We start from the raw sequence: 18,831 nt of genomic DNA on the forward strand, positions 1-18,831 counted from the left end.
ACCGTAACTGGCGGTTTAGCCCTGGTGAGGTTACTAAATAACAAGTTGAATGTCACCGTGGCGTGGGAGCTGTAGGAGACAACAACGGGGGATTGGGCGAGCTGGGTGAGGGGTACATCAAGGGTCTGCCTCAGCCTCATCGTAATCATTCAACTTCGCGAAAGTGTTCAACTTAAAAATGGATCCTATGTGGTCGCGAGCATGTCAACATGAGCGGCGTTGAGCTCATTGTTGGGGCCGTCTTGGGTGCGATCCCCATTGCCTTAGAGGCATACGACCGATCAGGTCGGGTGTTCCAGGTCTTCTCTACTTCCGTCAAGCGGTACCCCAGCGAGGTTCTCCTCCTCGAGACCAGGCTCGGCGCTCAGAAGGCCATATTTCGAAATAATGCGGTCAATCTGCTTACCGCCATCACAAAGGATCGGGTGCGGGTACAGGAAGTGCTGGACAAGCCCTCGTCAGACGCCGCCAAGGCTGGGCTGGTGATGAGCTCCCTGTACGTCCGGAAACTCGGGGCTCTAGACGAGTCTTTCGTATCCTGTCGACAGACAGCGGACCAGATCAATAAAGCGCTTCAGCGGCTTTGTTTGCAGGCCGAGACCTTCAGAGCAGAAGTTGGGACGAAACAAGACGTAACTCTCCCCCTCGTAGATAACGTTCACGGGTACAATGTTGACAATATTCCCAGAAGACAAGTCCCTCGGAATGGTTCAGACACTGCAAGACACGGTTTAGGCTTGGGTTGACCAAGCCTCACATCACCAAAGCCATTGACGAGTTGCGGGACTTCAACCAAGACTTCGGCCTAATCACAGATCACATCATCAAGGCCCTGCACAGCATTGCCGATGAGCCGAAGGACGAAGGCCCCGTCCGAAAATCTGCCCGGTCTCTCAACGTGCTGCAGCCGTACCACCGGTTCCGAGACGCTTCCAAGGCGTTGTACTCAATGCTCCAGATGCGATGGGTGTGCCAGTCTCACAAGTGCCACTGCTTCGACGTCCGTATCCTGGACAGCTGTACCGTGGCAACCTCGGCTCGATACGTGACCTGCGAGCTGGCGATAACGCACGATGGATCCAATTACGGCCCCAAGGCGCCGCTGCGCCTCGAGGTGCAGCAATCGTGTGTCGACGGGGACGATGAGGAGGACGACTCAATACCGGTGCCGGCACCGGCGCAGAAAGAACCGGAATCGTCGAACATGCAGCAGCTCACAGCCGTCCTGGAAGCGGGATCCGACAAGTTCGTCGTCCGACACAGCAAGGCACAGCCGAAGAAGGGATCAAAAGACCCCCCCACCGCCATCAAGACACCGAACAACTCCGGCGCTCCGCAGCTCCCAAGCCTCGAGCTCGCCACCCAGTCCATGGCCGCGCTGCAGCTCGACCCGGACGCCGACGCCTCCGACATCTGCCGTGCCTTCCACGACGCCACCATCGCCATGTCGCCCTCCGGCCGCCTCCTCCTCGACTCCTGGCGCAGCCCAGACTTCGGCTCCGCCCAGTGGTTCTGCGTCCCGCCCACGTCCGCGACCACGACCGCGACCGCCGCCCTCGGCACCTGCCAGTCCCTGAGCGACCTCGTCGCCTGGATCGCCCAGGACCCCATCTTCCGCGCCCTGCCGCGCGGCGCGCTCTTCGGCCTCGCCGGCGCCGTCGCCGAGGGCATCATGCAGTTCTACAGCACGCCCTGGCTGCCGGCGGACCTGGGCCGCAGCGTGCGGTACTTCCACTCGCCCACCGCGGGTACGGGTGGCGGCGGCGGCGGCGGCGGCGGGCTGGACGCGGGCGAGGAGCTGCAGGGCCCGTACTTCATGACCCGCCTCGAGACGTACCGGCAAGTGACCGCGGCGGCGAAAGGGAAGGGGCGCGCTGGCGGTGCTGGCGGTACTGAGAGCGTCGCCAACGCCAGCGGTGCGCGGAACAAGCTGTTGTTTAGTTTCGGGATCCTGCTGTTGGAGATCGGGTACGGGCGGCCGTGGGCCGAGTTGCGGCGCGAGGTGCTGGCCAAGCTCGGCGGCGGAGGAGGTGAGGACGGCGGGCCCGCCGACTGGCGCGCCGCCGAGAAGCTGGCGCATTTGCTCGTGCGGCAGATGGGGCCGACGTACCCGCGGATCGTGAGGAAGTGCCTGGGGTGTGACTTCGGGCTGGGCGAGACGGACCTGGACAATGAGGATTTGCAGAGGCGGTTCCTGGACGATGTGGTTGCAGGCTTGAGGAGGCTGGGGGAGGAGATGCGGCTTATGAGCTCGGGTTGAGGAGAGGCAGCCACTTTTCATCTATTCATCCACTTCCCGTGTCTCTTCATGCTGTTCAACGGGATCAAATTCTTATCTGCATAGCAAATAGACACACGCACCCTTTTAAGCCGATGGATGACTTTTATTGGGAAAAATGCGGTAAGTAGCATTTACATCGATCCAGGGGTATAATAACCCCAAAGATCAGAGGTATCTCTATCCAAGCAAATAAATAAAAACAGGAAAATACAAATGACCAAAACCATGTATGAAGAAACACGCATATACAGGGAGCATCAATCCATCCATATGTCGCCGAGCTGTGAAGATCGGCCATGCCAGATGATCCAAGATCAAAGGCTTGCTACCGACTGGGCACAAGTTAAATAGTAACAATGCAGTCATATCTTTCCTCCGGAGGATTTGTACATGGCTTTTGGGTCCGTTATTTTTGCTCATTTCGTCTTGTTGGTGCGTCTTGTGGATGACATTGATAGAATCGTGAATGCTGATGATGTAGTCCTGGACGACGGTGAAGGTGACGCGCAAATAGAGAGAAGTGTCCTAGTGAATATGTCCGAGAAGAGAAGAAAACACCAAAGGTCCCCGTCCCGAGTAGACGTGCCTACAGAATGAGGCAGTCCGAGAGAGACCTATCGAAAATTCGCAATCGTTAACACTCAAAGATCTAGGCTGACGGTACTTCTGAGAGAGGAAGAGACGATTAGCTTCTGGATGTCTTCCTTCCTCCGTCTACGCCGCACGATCTAAAAATCGCCGATGGAGCGGAAGGGGATATTGCGGAAGCAATGTTACATAGTAGTGACCGAGCCAGAGCAGCATCACGTTACTCTTCGAGACACACACACAAAGAGCTAACGAGAAGGAAAAGGGGGGGCTGAAGGACTAAAGGACTCACCATCTCGTCGCTTCCCACTCCAGGATCCAGCCGCAGCAGATCTTGAGCCTCTCTCGGACGCTCGACGTCTCGAGCAGCCTGTACTTCTCCTCGTCCTTGACGGGCAGGATGCTCGCGAACCACCAGGGGAACTTGGCCGGGTCGTCGGGGCACTCGCCGTAGATGGCCATCATCCTCGCCGTCAGCCACTCGACGCTCTGCTCGCGCATGCGGCCGACATAGTCAGAGGCAAAGTCCATCAGGGCCTGCGTCGGCATGGATTCCAAGTCGCGCTTGGTCAGCGGGCCCAGAGAAGAGCGCGAGCGAGGCCGTTCCAGGTTGCTTCCAGCACCGTCCTGGCTGCCGGTGTCCGCAGGTCCTCCGTGGCCGCCGGCGCTGCCGTTGGCCTGCCTCGTCTCGGAGACTTCCAGCTCTTCCTCCTCTGCGATGCTGATGTCGTTGATCTTTTCTATATTCGCCATCATGTACCCGTCGACGGTGCCGTGCCGCAGGATGCGGAACCGAGAAACGCCCACGGTCTCGAGCAAGCTCCGCCCATCGGGGAAGAACTCGACATTGACGATCCTGAGAATAGTACCCAGCTCTGTAAAGTTGCGGTCGCTGGAGCTCCGTGGCCTTTGATACAAGACCATGCCGAACGTGCGGTCGCCCTCCAGTGCACGGCGGATCATCAATCGGTACCTGGGCTCGAAGATGTGCAAGAAGGTCGGCATGGACGGGAAAGATAGGGTGCAGACGAAGACGGGGATATCGAAACCCGAAACTTCGTTGTGCCCCTCGGCGGCAATGGCTTGCTTCCGTAGCGCCACCGCATCCGACCAAAAATGGTTGATCGTTTTCCACACTCTTTCGTTCGTGTGGCACGATTCTCGGTGCAGCAGAGGCTGCACAGACAAGGTCCGTCGACATACCGGACAGTGGGCCGCGTGGTCGAGGACGCGGTGAAGACAATGCCTGCAGAAAGTATGCCCACAGGGTGTCGTGATAGGGTCGTAAAAGAGAGCATAGCAGATCTGGCAGTCCATCTCCTGTCGCACTGATGCCTTGACCTGGTGTAGGACGAGCGCATCAGCGCCCAGTTGGTCCGAGTCTGGCGCTGCCAGTTCGGTGTACGTGACTTCGGCGTGATAATCGAGTCCGCCTTGCTCGACCAGCGTATAGGTTGCTACGAGTTTCCCACCCTCCACCAGTCTCGGCGCCGCTTCCTTCTCCTGGAGTGATGATATGCCAGCGACGGCCCATTGATCCTTCTGCTCTATCGATGTCTTCTGTCCGGAAGCCAGCGCCAGTGCCCTGGCCTTGTCCAACTCGGATTTCATCGCCGTCATGGCCATCCGTAGGGTCACATCTACCGTGCAGTCACCGAGAGCATGCTCCCTGGCGCATTCGGGAAAGGGACACTCGAAACCTTGCAGTCTGCTCGCCGTCGCTGGATACGAGATGTTAGCTCGCAAATGAGGAACGGGTAGGCACTGCTTGCACAGGCTCTTCCCGCACGGGAGTGTGACGGGCTCCGTGAGCGGAAGGGAGCACCGGGGACATTGTATCAGTCGTACAATGTCCCGGATCTCGGTAGGGCCAAGCTCGATCTCGGCTTCGAGCTCGGGCTTCTCATCCTGGCGAGGAGAGGAGGTGGAGGATGGCGCCGGATTCGTAGCAACCTCTTCGGCCTGAAAAGGTGACATGAACTAGGATGGAAAGCACCAGCCCACACGCTGGAGTTTCACCACTGACTTCGTTGAAGAGGAGGCTCGTGTGACGAAATCATCCGTATGGAGGTGAGTATGACCAAGCTTCCTTGGCTTGCCTGGTTTGAGACCAGGGCTGTTGCTGTTGGGGGTAGTGAGGCCGCAGCGGGGATGGTTCTTCCGATGCTGAGGGGTCGATGAGAGTGTCCAGCTGTATGTGAGGCTGATGATGTGAAGTCGACGAGTAGGTCTGCTGTCTCGTGTGGGCCCGAAACGGCTCGCAGTGTAGGGACATGCAGGAAGAGATCATTTATTCGCAACCATGAGACTGGAGAGAACGAGTCGGGGTCACCAGTTGTGTCACCTTCATGATAGGTGCGGCGGAGCCGGCTTAAAAGGACTGGGTTTCTCGGAGGATTGCGCCTCTGGCCTACTCCGTACTGAACGGTAGGGATTCTCTGTAATGGCTGCCCAGTGTCGTCTGATATGTGCAGGGGCACTACTCAGTCGGCGCAACACTAGAGCCCGGGGACGCGCGCTCTAAGATGGCCAGTGGGAGTCAAGTTGACCTAGTTTGTAAAGAGGGAAGTGGGAATGAGAGCTGACGATGATGTCGAAGAATGGAGAAAAGCTTTGTGTCAAAGGGGCCCCTTCCGTCATGTACTTCGAAGCTAGACCAGCAGCTTAGCACAGGGCCCTAATTGTTGCCTATCGCAGAAAGGGAAAGCGAAGGAGTCCAGAATGGAAAAGAGAAGCTAGGTATGTATGCCCAGGGTTCGGTTGTGGGACTTTGTCGACGAGAGTCGAGGCGGATGAGTGCTGGTTTTAGTCGAGAGGTGGGGGAATGTGCCAGGAGGGAGAATGTATGATGTCTAGTATCTCCAATTCTGCGACGGCATTGGACCGTTTAAGCGTGGTCCAGTTGCGCGTGAGAGGGCGGTGCGAGGTGTTCCATTAGCCATCAACGACTACTCCGTATTTGTGTGCTCTCTCTCTCTCTCTCTCTCTCTCTCTCTCTCAGCGTGCTGGTGAAGGCGATGAGAGATTCCTTGCCATGTCCGCTTCGCCAAAGGCAGACCACACAACCACGCAATCCCGAACTTGGGGATAAGCCGTCTCCACTTCACAGCGCTCTGCCTCATGGGAGAAGTCTTGTGGCCGCGCGGGTATTCCCAAGTACCTCGATGTTCCTCCCCTTGAAACCGACCTGAAATACCCACGCATCAGATCCGGTCCTTGGTTATGGAGACGGGCTCGGCAGGCCTTCAAGGAGCGAGCTGACATTGGACTTTGAGCCACATGTCCTAGGTATCTATCTACCATGCGCTTCATGAGAATATGTCTTAGAGGTAAGGTAGGTAGATACCTAGTCAAAGTTGACTGCAGCGCATTGAGAGATCCCAGAAATACGAGAAAATGATGGGAAACCCGAAGCCTACATCTATGCTGGCCCTCTTCCAAAAATCGATGCATCATACATGTCTTGTAATCCGCGAAGCGAACCTTTAGACTTGCCATCTCGCCCACGCACGGCTCGGACAGGGTTGTCACCTGCAGCTGGTATTGGCTGCCGCGCCCCGGACCAGAAAACAGATCTGCTCGCTCTGCACCAGTTCTGACTCTCACGTCAACGATGTCATCAAGAAACTTTGCAACGGGATCTTGCTCTCGGCTGACACGGGTGAAGCCAAGCGCTAAAGCCTTGGAAGCGCACCACAGTTCGTAGTGGACCAGGACGGGGGGTTCCCCGAGGATCTACAGGTAGACCCAAGGGACTGGACAAGCCGTTTCAGGCCTGTGGATAATACATATCAGGTTCGCTCAGGCTGGCTTCCTCTTTTCTGCTTTATGATGCTGAGAACATGTAGGATGTACGCACTGCCTTACATCGGAAGAGCTGTGTCTGTTCCCAGACATAAAGTCATGACAACGCACGCTGTGTGTTAGTGCTGAATAGCTGGGCAACTAGTCAGGAAGATATAAAGGAGCTCCCTGGAGAAAGACCCTGAAATTAATCTCAGCTGCCTATATATTTAGAATAGGGATAACTAGGCCCAAGAGAAGTAGTTGAGGTACTTGAAGATACTTTACTCTACACACTCTCTGCGAGGAGAGCGGTAAACGTCAAATCAGGGGGCCCGCTCCCAGCGCAAGCGTGGCCCGCTAGCCACGGTCGGGGCTACCTAAACTTGTACACTGGCCAACCCCTGTACTGCAGGTGGTTCTGTCCTGATCGACAGTTATGTCATCGATCTCGATTGTTAGACCTTTGTCCCCCATCGTCCGCCGGGCCTCACCATCGCCCTTTTGCCTCGATGCCCGGCCCTCGAGCATGAGGCCCTCTCTCAGGGGTATGACCTCTTCTATTTCCCTCCCGCTGACCCCTCGTCCCTTGGGCTCACCGGAGCACCACTGCTCTGGCAACTGCCGCCCTGCCCTCACAGGACAGGTGACTGTAGCGTCGACGCGTGCTTGTTGCCTGGCAGGCCAGCAAGTCACTCATTCCATGCGAGACTTGATTCATGCAATCCGAAGATGCATCAACATGGAGCGGATAGACGTGTTTGGGAGGAGGGGCTGGCTCCTGAGCCGCATCATCGGCATGAGATCTGGCAACCAAGACCAAGTTCCCAGTGTGGTCGTGGGTTGGGGTTTGGTATTCCTCTTGGGACTAATAAAGCACCGAGCTGAGTTGCAAAGAGCCAGGACGGCACATGCACGTACCCTTGTTCGCGCCATCCTCTGGCACGGGTTGAAGACAAATCTACTCCGTAGGAAGAGCGTAGTCTATTATGTCATCACTCAAGGCCGGCGACTGGCAATGATATCTCGGTACGAGCTGCGCCGAGGCATTGAGCATGTAATCTAATCAGATCTTACGGCACACGAAGCTACTTGCTTATATAGGTTCTTTTGCATCCTGCCTGAGGAAGTGCATTCGAGGAGCTTGGATCTGAAGGCCACATTCATCTTCGTAGAGAATGTGAAATGTTGACCGTGGCCCTTCTTCCCGTGTCTTGGGACGTCGGTGCATGATAGACTGTGAATATCTTCAGCACCGATAGAGACAAGACACAGACGCCCTAGGTTCCTACAAAAGCTCCAGACGGACATTGCAGTCGCGCCTTGCCGGATTGTCAAGGGTCTACAAGTCACAGAACTACACACTTACTATCCGTAAACATGTTGGTTTCCCAGAGCCAATATGTTCCCCAAGTAGTATCGACAACCCGTGGACTTAAGGGGGTGGTATATCAAATATAGGCAAGACAATTGGATATCACCTTTGTCCAATATACTCGTCAGATCCTCTACAACCCAAGATCCCATAGCCCATGCATGGACAAGACACAGGACCACCAACCCATGCCAAGAACGTGACGTGCTCGCCCGGGCCTTCCATCCTAGAAAGGCGGAAAGAGAGAGAAGAAAAGGTGGAAGAAAATAGAAAACCCAAGCCTAGAAAGGCACCCATCATTAATATCGTAAGACGTACAACAAAACTTGGAACACGAAGAGGCATCCCACCCCCAAGCCTCGTCCCACACAGCACACTTGAATCCGGAAACAAACACCGGACAGGTCTTCAATGCATTCTACCCACAAGTCTTCACTCTTTCAACTCTTCAAGAACAAGTCCTCACCCATTCCGGAAGTGATCTCTCCCCTACCGAACGCCTCCCCACCGGCCCCTCGCCGCCGCGGACCCGTCGAGCGCGAGGCGCCGCCCAATGTTGCCAAAGCACACGCAGCTGCAGAACAGCACGCTGAGCATCCAGATCCCCGCCTCGATCGTCTCGTGGTGGTGCCGCGCCAGCCCGCCGGCCCCCGTCTCGGAAGCCGCCGCGCCGCCGCCGCCGCCGCCGCGCGAGCCGTTGGAGCGGAGGCCCATGGCGGCGGCGGCGGCGGCGGCGTCGTCGTCGTAGTACGCGGCCCCGGCCCCCGCCGCCGCCGGCGTGGGCATCATGGCCGGGTTGAGGCCCAGCAGGAGGGACGAGCCCGTCAGGCCGACGGTGGCGGCGAGCATGAACCCGGACTTGGACCGGTCGATCAGGTACCACAGGAAGGGGTTGACGAGGGCGAGCGTCAGGGAGACCTGCATCGTCGACGCCCAGGGCAGTTTGCGCTGTGTGAAAAGCCGGGGGTTGTTAGTAAACATATAGTCTGCAAGGTGGTTTGGGACTGACTGTGCTTTTGTTTTTGCAAAAAAGTCAGCAGTCGTACGTACAATGGCAAAGACAATGCCGGCAAAAGCGCCAATGCCGCGGATGACGAGCGCCCAGTCCGTGCTGGGGCTCGTGCCTTTGTCCTCCTCTTCCTCCTCCTCCTCCTCATCATCATCATCATCCTCTTCGTCCTCATCGTCGGCACCATCACCACCGCCCACAACCGCCGCCTCCCGCGCCCGCGCCGCTCGCGCCCTCGCCCGGCTGCCCTTGCCAAACATCTCGTCCCAGACCGTGTCGAACCACGGCAGCAGCGCGCCGAGCACCACGCCCGCGACGCCCCAGAACAGCAGGTACTTCCACTCGAGCCCGGGGTTCGCGATGCTGCTGCCGCCGCCGCTCTCGGAGGCACCGCTGCCGCCGCCGCCACCCAGGCCCGTCAGCTTGTGCCGGTCGTGCAGCCGCGACACGAAGAGGCCGTACCCCGTCCCGAGGCCGAACAGCAGCGCCGCCCGCGCCGCCAGCGACAGCGCGAGCCGCCACCCCGCGACCCCCGGCGCGCGGCCCCTCCCCTCGAGGGGCATCCTGGCGGCGCCGTTGCTCTGCGTCGACCGGCGCCGCAGGAGGAGCTTGCTCCGGCCCTTCATGAGCGCGAACGTCGGCGCGTCGACGCCGGCGGTGCGCTTGAGGGGGGATTCGGCGCCGGTGCCCCAGGGCGTGCCCGGCTCGGAGCGGTCGGCGCCGCCAGCCCCGGTGCCGGTGCCAGTGCCGGTGCTGTAGTACCCGCTCGAGCCGTGGCCCGCCGTCGACAGCGTCGTGGGGCTGTAGATGCCGAAGAGGGTCGAGGCCGTCAGGTTCATGATGGACTGGGCGCGGCTGAGGGAGCCGCTGCCGCCGCCGCCGCCGCCCTGCTGGTCGGCACCGGCGAGGCTGCCGGAGGAGGCGTCGCGGGGCCGGTTGGGGTCGAGGAAGGTGGCTCGGAGCAGGCGGATGTCGTTGGGGTTGGGGCTGGGCGGCGCGGAGGCGTCGTCGTCTTCTTCGGGAGGAGGGGTAGGGCCGGCGACGTTCAGGTCGAACGGACGGCGGGGGATCGGCCGAATGATCGGCGGGCTGTCGTCGGAGGACATGTTGGGGTCTGTCTGTGAGAGAGTGCCGTGGTTGCGAGAGAGGAAAGGCTTCTCTGGCTTTGCGGCCTGGTGATGTTGCGGAAAGGATGTGTCGCAGTGCTGGGCGGTTGTGTATGACCGTATGGCTCAAGGGTTAGATATCGCCCCCATGAATGATCAATTTGTGTTCGACCTTCACCGGAAGCCACGCGAACAGCCCGAGAGAGTGTGAATGCTGTGGTTGATAGGTGGAAACACTCGTTGCAGACTTGTTGGGAGGTCGAGCGCTGCGGCTGGAGGCGTGAAATCAAGGGACTGTCGACTCTTCTACTCTGCAACACAAACAAGACAAGCTACCGCCTGTAAAGAGGGGAAAACAAAAACAATGTCGAAATAGCCAAGAGCAAGCAGGCCGAGGATTGCGAGAAGAAATCTAAGGTTCAAGACAGAATTCAGACTGGGGGATGGGGTTGGTCTATTATTAGGCAGACAGGGCTGATTGTTTAAAGGTAGCGAGCGCTTGTTCTCTTCGTTCCGATGTCCGCTACCCCAGCTTGAGGGTGTGGCCTTGAGGGCTTGCAGCTCAACGCCTGCTGCGAGTCTACGGAGGATTGTTCATTGATACATTGATACATGCATGGATGCATATGCATGTTGCGACCTGGCTCCATTCGTGCACATACTTTGTACGCAAATCCTTTCCTACGGAGTAACTACATATCCCATTTGACCCCTCCTCCTCCCTCTGATGCAGTGCAGTGAGCAGCAGAGCTGGTTGTCGCGAATCCCTGCACACACCAAGCCAAGAGTCCTTCGCCAATTCCCGCTCTCTCTCTCTCTCTCTCTCTCTCTCTCTCGTATTGGCCGGCCCTTTCTGAGGCACTGGCATGCATGCGAAGACATGGGGCCAGACTGTGGAACCCCCCAACATTGGCAACATTGGGAGAGCGAAGACGAAGACCTGGCGAGCCTGGGCAGCCATTTTTTTTTGCATGTGGGACATGCGCCAATGCCTGCGACCAAGACCAAGACGGCACGTTACAAGTCATGTACTTACCTTGCCGTGGGTAGGCCTTTTGGCTTTCTTCATGTTTGCTTTCTTATTCAGACCCTCCTTGGGGACTCAATACCCCTAGCTCGCTTCCCCCCCGCCGCATACATACCTGGCTGGTCTTTCACATGCTTCACCGAACCCAGAGCTAATAACCTACTTGGCCTCGATGAAATGCGGGCGGGAAAGCCTCGAGGCGCTCCTAGCTGGCCGGCAGTCTTGTCCATGGTGCAACGAAGCAAGCATCCACATCTCTCCGGCCTCTCCATCTCGTCCAGCTAAAGGGGGGTCCAAGTACGCCCAAGCCGTTGCGAATGGCGAATGGCGGAAGGCGATCGGCCCTCTTAGCTTCCCCTTCTGGGCCCCTGGCACGACACTCGAGACGACCAGTGGCTTTCTGTGCGCAGTTTAACTACACTTTTTTCGTCCATGTGACTGACAAGGGTTGCGTTTTTGCCTGGATCCCAACAGGTCCTGGGCCAAGAGGAGGGGAGAGAAGGAGGGGGGAGAAAGCAGAAACAATCCAGACCAAAAGCGCGAATTAGAAAATCCATGATTGGTTGCTTCTCCGGCGCGCCCCCGCGATAATTGCAATGAGACATCACTCGTCCATTTGGGCAAGCCCAGTGGATGTTGTGACACGGCGAGAATGACAAGTCTGTGCCTCGAGGAGATGCCAACAGACCTGCTGATGCAGTACAGTGCCCGAAAAGGGCATAGATGCGCCCACACAAAACTGCTGCACAACACACCTTTGCGCAGGGGAGTCTAGCAAGGATACTGTCTACTTGTACAGTACATAAGTACCTAACTATAGGTAGCTGCAGCGGCCAACGGATCAAGCCATCAACTGATGGAAGGCTAGGTACTATCCGATGCCGTCGCATTCCTGGCTACAACCATGTCATTCCTTGCCAGCAGTTGGAGTAGGTACTCGCAGACTCTTTCACGTTCATCAGGCCGAATCTGGATGCCAACTTCGCATTCTGTCATTATTTTCGACTGATCGAGACTACAAGTAGCAAGAGACAAACAGCTGTCTATCTCAAGCATACCTTCCTTCCCGCAAATCCAACATACGGAGTACACTGCACTACTCCTCTCTCGGGACTGCAGCTCAATCATCCCCTTCGCTGTCCGAATCCGAATCCTCTTCTTCCTCCAACTCGTCCTCGCTCTCCTCCAGGCCTTCGGGTCGGGGTATCATGACAAACGCCGCTACGCATGTGATTCTGTTGTGGGTCTCGTAGGTGCCCAGCCGCTTTCCAACCTGCCTGCCTGCCGTGTCCTTGCCAGCAGGCCTCAGATCCGACTCCGCGACCTTCCACAGCCGGACCTTGCCGTCGCTGCACCCGGCAACAACGATCCATGCCCTCGCAGCCTTGTCTTGCGCGATGGGCAGGACGGCAAAGTCCTTGATCCTGCCCTCGACGCCGTGCTCCTTGCCTCCGAGCTGTGATATGAATGTAGCTGTAGGGAGAGACGAGTCCTTCTTCTCCTTGTCGCCAGTCGTCTCTTCCGGCTTCGTAGAGAAGAACATGATACGTCCGTCCTCCGTCGACACGGCGAGCACCTCCGACTCGCCCTCGTCGTCTACCGCCACAAAGGCCAGCTCGTGCACCTTGGTCCTGGAATCCGGCATCACCTTGCACCGAGGCGTGCAGTCCATGCCAAAGACCAGGATGTTGCGGTCGAACCCGACCGCGAACTCGTCGGCGTTGCCCCAGACCACCTTTCTGCCCTCGCCCGTCGAGTGCTTCCCCTCGCCAATGTCCTGCAGGATGTCCCGCGAGAAGTTGAGCACGCCGGCCTTCTTGCCCGTGACCAGGTTCCACAGGCGCATCGACCTCTCGCCCTTGCTCACGCTGATCATGACCTTCATGCTCGGGTCGATCGCGAAGTCGTTGATCCCGGACGGCGTCCCGCCCATCGGCGCCGTGTCACCGCTCGGCCGGCCCTGCACCTTGGGCTTCGGCGCCTTGATGGTGGACAGCAGCGACCAGTCTCTTGACCTTGTCACCGCTATCGTAGAGTCTTCAGACGCCGAGAGGAGTTTTGACCGGGTCGGGAAGGCCAGTTTGGTGACTGTGGAAGAATGGTGCATCAACGTGCCGACCTCTCGGTTCTTTGAGTTCTCCAGGATGGGACGCGAAGCGACGGACGAAAGTACATCTTGTGCCTGGCTCTTCTTCGGGGGGTGGGCAGATATGCTGTAGACATTGATCCTCTCGTCCGTGCTCCCCGTCGCAAGCATCACCTTTTGCGACTGGGTGGCAGAAGGTGCGGAAGGCGGCGACAGGGCCACGCATCGGATGGCAGAGTTGTGCGCATTGAACAAGAACGTATCGGCAAACTTGGCGTCTCCCTTGGTAGGAATCGTAGCAGTAAATCCATGGAGCACTCGGTCGTAAGATCCGGTGACAATCTGGACTGTCAACGTCGAGTCGGGCGACGCAGGGACGACCACATCCTCCGTCTTGGATTTCTTGGTCGACTGTGTCTCGGCCTTCTCGACACGAGCAGGAGTGTCTCTCTTTCTCTTCGCCGCCATCTCGATTCGGTTTGCTAAGGTGTCCTTCAACAAGGTAGGTTTGTAGAGTGGTTACAGAGCCGGGTGCCTGTGGTGGTCCTCAAATTTTTGGAGCGCAGCCTTCAATCCCAACTTTTTCCTTATCACTGTCTTATCGTAATCTTATCTTATCTGTCTTTTGTAAATCGAGGACTGGAACATCAAGGATGGAAGATCGTCAGGCATCTGTTTTCACCAATTACAATAAATAATACACAGGTTGGAATAACAGGATCAAGTTCGAGGAGTGTGGTTGGTTGGAGGGGTATTATTGTTTCGCGATCAAACGCATTTCGCGGGTATGCTACAAAGGTTCTTCGTGCCATCCCATCCCATCTCGTCGTGATGTATATCTCCACTCAATACTTCTCCAGCGATGATCTCTTAAATCACCGAAACTGCCATCAGCGCTGAAAGAGTTCATGTACTATACATACATTTCGTGGAACCCAAAATAGCTGCCAATGTGCGCCAAGTTCATCGTCCCACGCACGTCCCAAGCAAAATTCAGAAGACTATTTGGCAGCAGGGGTTGCACCAGCACTCGCCTGCCTCTGGTGCTGCGAGGCTTGCTGAGCAGCGGCAGCCGCCGCCTGTTGGGCCTGCTGCTGAGCAATCAGTCGAGCAGCATACTGGTGCGGGCTATTGCTTGGCATCCCATTCACAAGCGCTTGCTGAGACGCGCCTCCCGCTGCTGCCTGCATGGCGTTGGCACGCTGCATGATAATCATGTTCCTGTACCCATTCTCCACGAGAGTTTTCAACTGTTCCGGTGGCATGTTCGGGTTCTTCGCCTTGACCGACGCTTCGAAGTCGCGGAAGTGCTGAATAACGGCGGGTGAGACCTGTTGCAGTTGAGGCATGTGTGCGCGGGGGGAGCCGGCCGGGAGGGTGGGCATAGAGAGCCCGGTGCCTGCGGGCGGCGTAGCCATTCCATTACCGTTGGCGGCGGCAGCATTGGCGTTCATCTGGGCGAGCATAGCTTGCGCGTTAGCCATGTATTTTTGCTGATTGACGTTGTTCATAACAGGTCGCATGTTTGGGGTTGGTGAGCCTTGGCTGCCAGGGGTACCGGGTGCGACTTGCTGTTGCTGCTGCTGTTGTGCTTGGTGTTGTTGTTGTTGTTGCTGCTGCTGCTGCTGCTGCTGGCCTTGGGACTGTTGAGGCTGTGAGACCTGTTGTTGTGCCTGTTGCTGTTGCTGAGGCGGGTGCTGTTGCTGCGCTTGTTGCATCTGAACCGTCTGTCGCTGCTGGTCCTGTATGCGGCGTGCTTGCATCATGAGGCCGAGGTCGGCCTGGCTCGGCATCTGCATCCTTTGTTGCTGCTGCAATGCCTGCAACTGAGCCTGGGTAGGCATGCCATTCATTGGCATCGGCGGGACCAAGCCACCTGGCATGTGACCTGGTTGCACACCCGGCATGCCGTTGACAGGCACCTGCATCGGCATGCGGGGCCGGGCCTGTCCGGGCATCTGCATTTGACCAGTGCCATTGACTCGCGCCGCGTTAGCAAGAGAGTTCGCCGCTGCCATCTGGGCAGCCACCTGCGGAGGAACCGGAGTCGCGCTGCCCTGAGCAGCGGCGACTTGGCCTTGGGCTCGAGCTGCTAGTGCCTGATGATTTACACCGTCAGTATCCTGTGGCTTGCAAAAGCAAATATCATGAGGGCAAGCGAAAAGAAAACCTACTCTTCGCTGTTGCTCTTGCTGCCGCTGCGCGTACTGAGCCATCTTTTCAGCGAGCTGCTGGTCTCGTTCCCACCTCATCAAGCTGTAGTCCCTGGGTGTCTTGCTCGGTCCTCGTTGGGCTGGAGGTTCGTTTTGTTTGCGCATAGCCGCAAGGTTGGCAGCGTGCTGTTGCTTCTGTAGTGTCGTTTCGCGCTTCTTAGCCAGCTTCCTCATCGAGTCAATCAAAGCGAGATGCTTCTGGTTTCTGCGCCTTTCCACCCGCATAGTGGTCGTGGGCCGTCGACGCGGTACAGGTGTGACAGCCCCATTCGCGGCGCCCTGTTGCTGAGCCTTCTGGTTTTGCTCCATGATGACCCTCTGTGCGGTGTCAATCCGGTTCTGGTAGGTCTTGAAATACTGCGTCTTGGCCATATCATTGGGCAGACCCTCGAGATGGACCCATCTCTCAAAGCACTCCCACGGGGTTCGTCGTTCCGGCCCAGACACGAACATCGATTTAGTGGACAGGATGCTCGAGATCAGGGACCAATTGTACGAATGCTCACGGACGAGTGCTTTGAGATCATCGTCCTCGGCCATCGTCCACTGGGAGGCATAGCGGCATTCGTAGAAGCTCTGCAATGGCATGCCATGTTCTGCAGGAGGTCGGAATTGATGCCCTGCGTGGAGTCTGTCGCGGATTGGCTTCATTTCGGGATTGAACAGAGCGACATCCTGATTCTCGCGATCAAGTTGGGGTGGCCGATCTGACATCCCATAGACGACTTCATCCTCGCCATCTTCATCTTCTGCCTCGTATTGATATCTCCCTCTCCTGCGCGGAGGATTGCTTGGGGCGAGTACCATCCGTCCTTCCACATACTTGCTGAGGGGGAGAGCAGGGCGGCGCCAATGAGCATCAGGATCGACTTCGGGACCTGTAATGTCGAACACGGGAGCTTTCAGAGGCGTTCCATATAAAGGCAGCTCGTCAAGCAGGCGATCAGTAGCCGGAGTCCTTTGAAGACCAAACACAACCTCATCATCCTGCATTGCGAAGATGGCAGCCGGTGCGATCGTCTCGGGTAGTTGATCCCTTTGCTCATCCATCGATGCCGCTGGTGAGTCCGAATCGCCAGAGGGGATCAGATCTGGCGTAGGCGCCGCCGAAGCATCCCCAGCCTGGCCATCGGCATCTTTCATCGCAATGTCATCGACAGCAACATCGGGCAGAGGTGGAATGATGGCATTGACCTGTAAGGCTTTACGACGTGCGGGATCGGAGGCGACCCACTCTGCGCAGCAAAGCGCAAGATTTCGGGCAACAGTCCTTTTCCACTTCCGCTCTTGCCTGAAGTCCGTCCTCATCCATTTCATTTCCTGCAGTAGCACGTCCCAATGCGAGGGATTCCTTGCTGGCTCCAGACATCTCTTTGGTTGGCGCAGAGACCATTTGTCCTGTTGCTGTAGGTGATAGACACGCCGCAACACTCTGCAAGCTTGTTGCTCCAAAATAGACGTGTAGGAGTCGGGGGTAGAGATGGTCTTGTGCGCGTTCTTCAGCAATTCTTCAACTGGCTTCATCCATTTGGAGTGTTGCGCAAAGCCCTGGATAAACAACGTTGTGAAATAGTCATCAGTTGGCAGGCGTCCATTTTGAGCCTGAGCTGTGACGATGGACTTATCGCCTGGCATGACATGCGGTGTTGGCGTCTTGCCGAACACAACTGTGGGGTGTGACCCTTTGACCCTCTTGTGCCTGTTCTTGACGGGAAGCGCTATGGATGCTCGAGAATCGTCCAACATGGCCTCAGCAACACCTTCGGTAGCCGTAGCTGGCGTTGGGGGCAATGTGGTGTGTGAAGATTTGGCGTCCCGCTCAGCAGGCATCTGTTGAGCGGTGGTCGGGGAGTGCGGTGCAGCATCAGTAGCTTCCGTCGGTTTGTCAATGTCCATAGAATCAATAGGTGATTCGTGCTGGCTGTCTGGTATTTCTACTGCTGGAGGCCCCTCGGTGGCAGCTTGTACTCTCGGTTCGGTAGAACCATGGTTCTCTGTAAATGTGCTCTCGACACTGGATGGTTGTACCACCGAATCTGAGCGCACGCCATTGGTCAAGGCGCGAGAGTCGCCCAACGGGAGAGAGCCAGCTGCGCCTTCAGGTTCAGTGCTCTTGGCAGCGGCTGATTCCAAGAGAAGCTGTGCTTCAACACCACCCTCAACGGCAGCTATTTCTGTTGCAGGAGCATTGGATAAGTTTTGAGACAAGGGTCCCTTCGGAACCGCCTGTTGAGTCGGTGTTTGAAGCGATCGATCACTGTCAGGCTCAGACTCTGGTTGATCCTTTTCTTCATAGTGAGATCCCTCGTGGTCAGGGCTGGTATCGGTCGATGCTCCCTGGACAGTAGGCGTTCCAACCGTCTGTGCCGTAGAGCCGGGCGAGGACAATACTTCCACAGCCTTTGATCCTTCTCCCGGTGCCAAGCGACCAGCTGCCCTTTCTGCTTCGGTATGTTGCATCAATGTGCGGTCTTTATCGACCTCCATTGACGTCGGGGGTGGTGTGTGAGCATCAACAGCTCGCGTCATTGTTTGTACCGGCTCATTATTGCTGTCCAAGCTCTTCTGTGTGGCAACTTCATTTGTCTTGACCGAAGCAGCTGCTGAAGGCTCTCCAGCCTGTTCTGGCGGCAGGTCGGCATTGGGCTTCCCGGGAATGCCATTGAGCCCCAAGGGCTCGGATGCAGGAGGCGAGGGGATCGAAGACGGGTGAGACTGGGATTCCGTGGTCCGGGCTGGGCTGTCTAGAGGCTTTGAAGCATTCTGAGGTCGGGACGCGGAACTGTCTGCAACTCCAGAAGCAGAGACGGTCGCAGGTTGTGAAGGAATGCCTTGAGAATCGGGTGTCGAAACTTGGGCCGCAGTTTCGCGGTCGACGCCATTTTCCAAGCCCTTCGCCCCGCCATGGCTGGATGCCTTCGCTTCTGCTGCGCTTCCCACACTAGCTTTAAGTCGTTTGAGGGTTTCTAGACGAAGCGGTGCACGGGTAGGGATAGCATTCTCGTTCAATGTGCGGCCCCTACATACAAGGTCAGCGATATATAGCGTCAAATGGGCATAACGCGTCGCGAATGCATCGCGGCGGGTTCAGAGGTTGTTGCTAGAACATACTGTAATATATCGCAGTCGATTAAAAATTGCGACTCGGCGGGTGTGGTCGGCGGCGCGTCTGGGTCCTTGAAGTTGTAGTTTGGAACGCCATCCACCACGCTCGCGACAGCGAACAGTTCGCGAAGCTTCCTCTTTCGGGAGGTCACAATTGCGCTGCGCATCGTCAATACCACAATACCCATATCAAAATGATCGGAAAAATTCGCTCTATCGATTGAGATAGGACTTACCTGCATTCTGCCCGCTTTGATC

General features: G+C 57.1%; 5 protein-coding genes across 5 annotated transcripts; 1 reads left to right on the forward strand and 4 right to left on the reverse strand.

Annotated features, from left to right (window-relative positions):
* Nucleotides 1-209: 209 nt before the first annotated feature.
* On the forward strand, nt 210-2,260 carry E0L32_009568 (uncharacterized protein; the record flags this gene model as incomplete). The annotated part of the gene is made up of 2 exons (XM_031144547.1): nt 210-496; nt 736-2,260. The coding sequence occupies 2 exons, from the start codon at nt 210-212 to the stop codon at nt 2,258-2,260; spliced, it is 1,812 nt and encodes a 603-aa protein (XP_030990700.1).
* An 897-nt stretch (nt 2,261-3,157) lies between these two features.
* E0L32_009569 (uncharacterized protein) lies at nt 3,158-4,846 on the reverse strand (the record flags this gene model as incomplete). Its single annotated transcript, XM_031144548.1, has 1 exon — nt 3,158-4,846. One exon carries the CDS (start codon nt 4,844-4,846, stop codon nt 3,158-3,160), a length of 1,689 nt encoding a protein of 562 aa, XP_030990701.1.
* A 3,670-nt stretch (nt 4,847-8,516) lies between these two features.
* E0L32_009570 (uncharacterized protein) lies at nt 8,517-10,142 on the reverse strand (the record flags this gene model as incomplete). Its single annotated transcript, XM_031144549.1, has 1 exon — nt 8,517-10,142. One exon carries the CDS (start codon nt 10,140-10,142, stop codon nt 8,517-8,519), a length of 1,626 nt encoding a protein of 541 aa, XP_030990702.1.
* Nucleotides 10,143-12,289: 2,147 nt separating this feature from the next.
* E0L32_009571 (uncharacterized protein) lies at nt 12,290-13,723 on the reverse strand (the record flags this gene model as incomplete). Its single annotated transcript, XM_031144550.1, has 1 exon — nt 12,290-13,723. The coding sequence occupies one exon, from the start codon at nt 13,721-13,723 to the stop codon at nt 12,290-12,292; it is 1,434 nt and encodes a 477-aa protein (XP_030990703.1).
* Nucleotides 13,724-14,256: 533 nt separating this feature from the next.
* E0L32_009572 (uncharacterized protein) lies at nt 14,257-18,740 on the reverse strand (the record flags this gene model as incomplete). The annotated part of the gene is made up of 2 exons (XM_031144551.1): nt 14,257-18,487; nt 18,580-18,740. The coding sequence occupies 2 exons, from the start codon at nt 18,738-18,740 to the stop codon at nt 14,257-14,259; spliced, it is 4,392 nt and encodes a 1,463-aa protein (XP_030990704.1).
* Nucleotides 18,741-18,831: the final 91 nt, after the last annotated feature.

The sequence above is a fragment of the Thyridium curvatum genome, assembly GCF_004353045.1.
Source record: "Thyridium curvatum strain D216 chromosome Unknown NODE_70_length_221790_cov_84.609339, whole genome shotgun sequence".
Taxonomy (NCBI): domain Eukaryota; kingdom Fungi; phylum Ascomycota; class Sordariomycetes; order Thyridiales; family Thyridiaceae; genus Thyridium; species Thyridium curvatum.